We start from the raw sequence: 1,956 nt of genomic DNA on the forward strand, positions 1-1,956 counted from the left end.
GGTGGAACAAGGGAGAGCCTGACCGTTTCCTTGCATGCTTGAGCACTGCAGCCCTAACCCATCCAGAGCCACAAGAGCTGAGGACATTATGCCAAGGCTGACTCTCAATCATGAGGACAGGCTCAGCAGCTCCACACACCACCCAGAACCGTCACCAGGAACTGGTGGCAGGCACCCAGCCTAGGACTCTCATACCCCAGGACACACATGCAAATGACCCTGGGTGCTGGCAGATCAAAAACCCACCACAAGCTGGGCCAGTGTGGTGTTTTCATCCTGCAGGCACCATGCAGATCCTGTGGTTCCTTCTATGCCTGATGGCAGCTCCCCTGAGTGAGGGTCTTGGGGGGCTGCAGGTGCTTACGGGGACCTGGGTGTGGGATGGAATGAACAGACTCACCATGACTCTCCTTGTCTCCAGGTGTCCTGTCTGAGCTGACACTGCAGGAGTCGGGCCCAGGACTGGTGAAGCCCTCGCAGACCCTGTCCCTCACCTGCACCATCTCTGGAGGCTCTGTCACAAGTGCTTATTGGAGCTGGATCTGCCAGCCCCCAGGGAAGGCGCTGGAGTGGATGGGACGCATCAGTAGTAGTGGTGGTACAACTTATAACCCGTCCCTCAAGAGCCGCACCTCCATCACCAGAGACACGTCCAAGAACCAGTTCTCCCTGCAGCTGAGCTCTGTGACCGCCGAGGACACAGGCGTGTATTACTGTGCGAGAGACACAGTGACAGGAAGTCAGCGTGAGCCCAGACACAAACCTCCCTGCAGGACACGGGAGGGGACTGGGCTGCAGGGGGCGCTCAAGGCCCATCCAGCTCCTGTGCCCCATGGAGCAGGTGCAGAGAGGGGATGGGGGTTCCTCTTGGGATCTGAGGTTTCCTCTGCTCTGCTGACTCTCAGATGTCCCCCAGGGTCATTTTCTGCTTTGTTCTTTGGGATTCTAATTTCTTGCATTCTCACTGCAGGCAACACAGAGTGAAGTAACTTTCCTCATTTGTAGATGTTTCCACTCACTGGGACCTTTCATTTCTCAGGTTTTATCACAACCTGTTCTCTTTCTTGACACACATATCATTGTAAAGATCCTTATCTTCCACTAATCAAGAACTTTTTTCCTAAAAGTTAACTCAGTCCAGGTGCCCACTGTCCCTACATGGGTCTTTTCCCTCAGTGATGCACACGTGTCCCCACCTGGCTATCATCATCATCCAGGGCCTCTGCCCATGGGTCCCTGCTCTGCCTTGGGTAGTTTCACTTCTGGATCCTCATCCACACTGTGGACACTGATGTTTAGGTTTTGTCCCACTCTCTGTCCAACCCCCAGTGTCCGGGACAGAAAATCAGCTGCCTGAGGGACAGACACAGCTCTTATTCTTGCATGTGGAGGACTCAGGGGGACAAGCACAGAGATAAACACCCATCACAGCCCTGCTGAACTGAATTTTGGGTCATGTCTCTCAAGGTACCCTTGGGAACTGTGTTCTAAGTCTTGTCTCTCAGCTCTCATGGGGAGAATCCATTTGAGAGAGCTCCACAACCTATCCAGTAGACCACCAGGGAACTTGGGAGAATCCATTTGGATAAGAACCAGCTGGTAAGAGCCCTGACCCTGCCTACCCTCTGCTTGCCCCAAGTGTCCTACAGACACTCCCCTAATGTCACCCTCTGTCTTCTGTTGTGTAAATTCTCACTAGATCTGTCCCTACACACTCAGCTCCATTGGCCTAGAGCCCTGCTCGGTTCTTGCCATCTGTGCCCTGTGCAGGTGAAGATCAGAAGCTCAGTCATGTAATGAGGTTGAAAAGTGAAGCAGAGACCTCAGAACCTCACGTGGTGCAGACCAGGGAATCTAGGGTGTTGGGCTATGCCCGGGCCGCCAGCCATCTTGGTAAAGTACCTCAGCCATTTTAAACTTGCTTCGGGCTGATTCTGGGAAACCGAAACCTAAGCG

The 1,956-nt window shown here is 53.6% G+C and overlaps 1 protein-coding gene across 1 annotated transcript; it reads left to right on the forward strand.

The window, feature by feature from the left end:
* Nucleotides 1-287: 287 nt before the first annotated feature.
* LOC103583500 (putative V-set and immunoglobulin domain-containing-like protein IGHV4OR15-8) lies at nucleotides 288-1,893 on the forward strand (the record flags this gene model as incomplete). The annotated part of the gene is made up of 3 exons (XM_008564797.1): nucleotides 288-333; nucleotides 422-745; nucleotides 1,771-1,893. Coding segments are annotated over exons 1-3 (493 nt in total), but the record flags the coding sequence as incomplete, so codon positions are not given.
* Between the last annotated feature and the right edge of the window lie 63 nt (nucleotides 1,894-1,956).

Source organism: Galeopterus variegatus, unplaced genomic scaffold, assembly GCF_000696425.1.
Source record: "Galeopterus variegatus unplaced genomic scaffold, G_variegatus-3.0.2 Scaffold23626, whole genome shotgun sequence".
Classification (NCBI taxonomy): domain Eukaryota; kingdom Metazoa; phylum Chordata; class Mammalia; order Dermoptera; family Cynocephalidae; genus Galeopterus; species Galeopterus variegatus.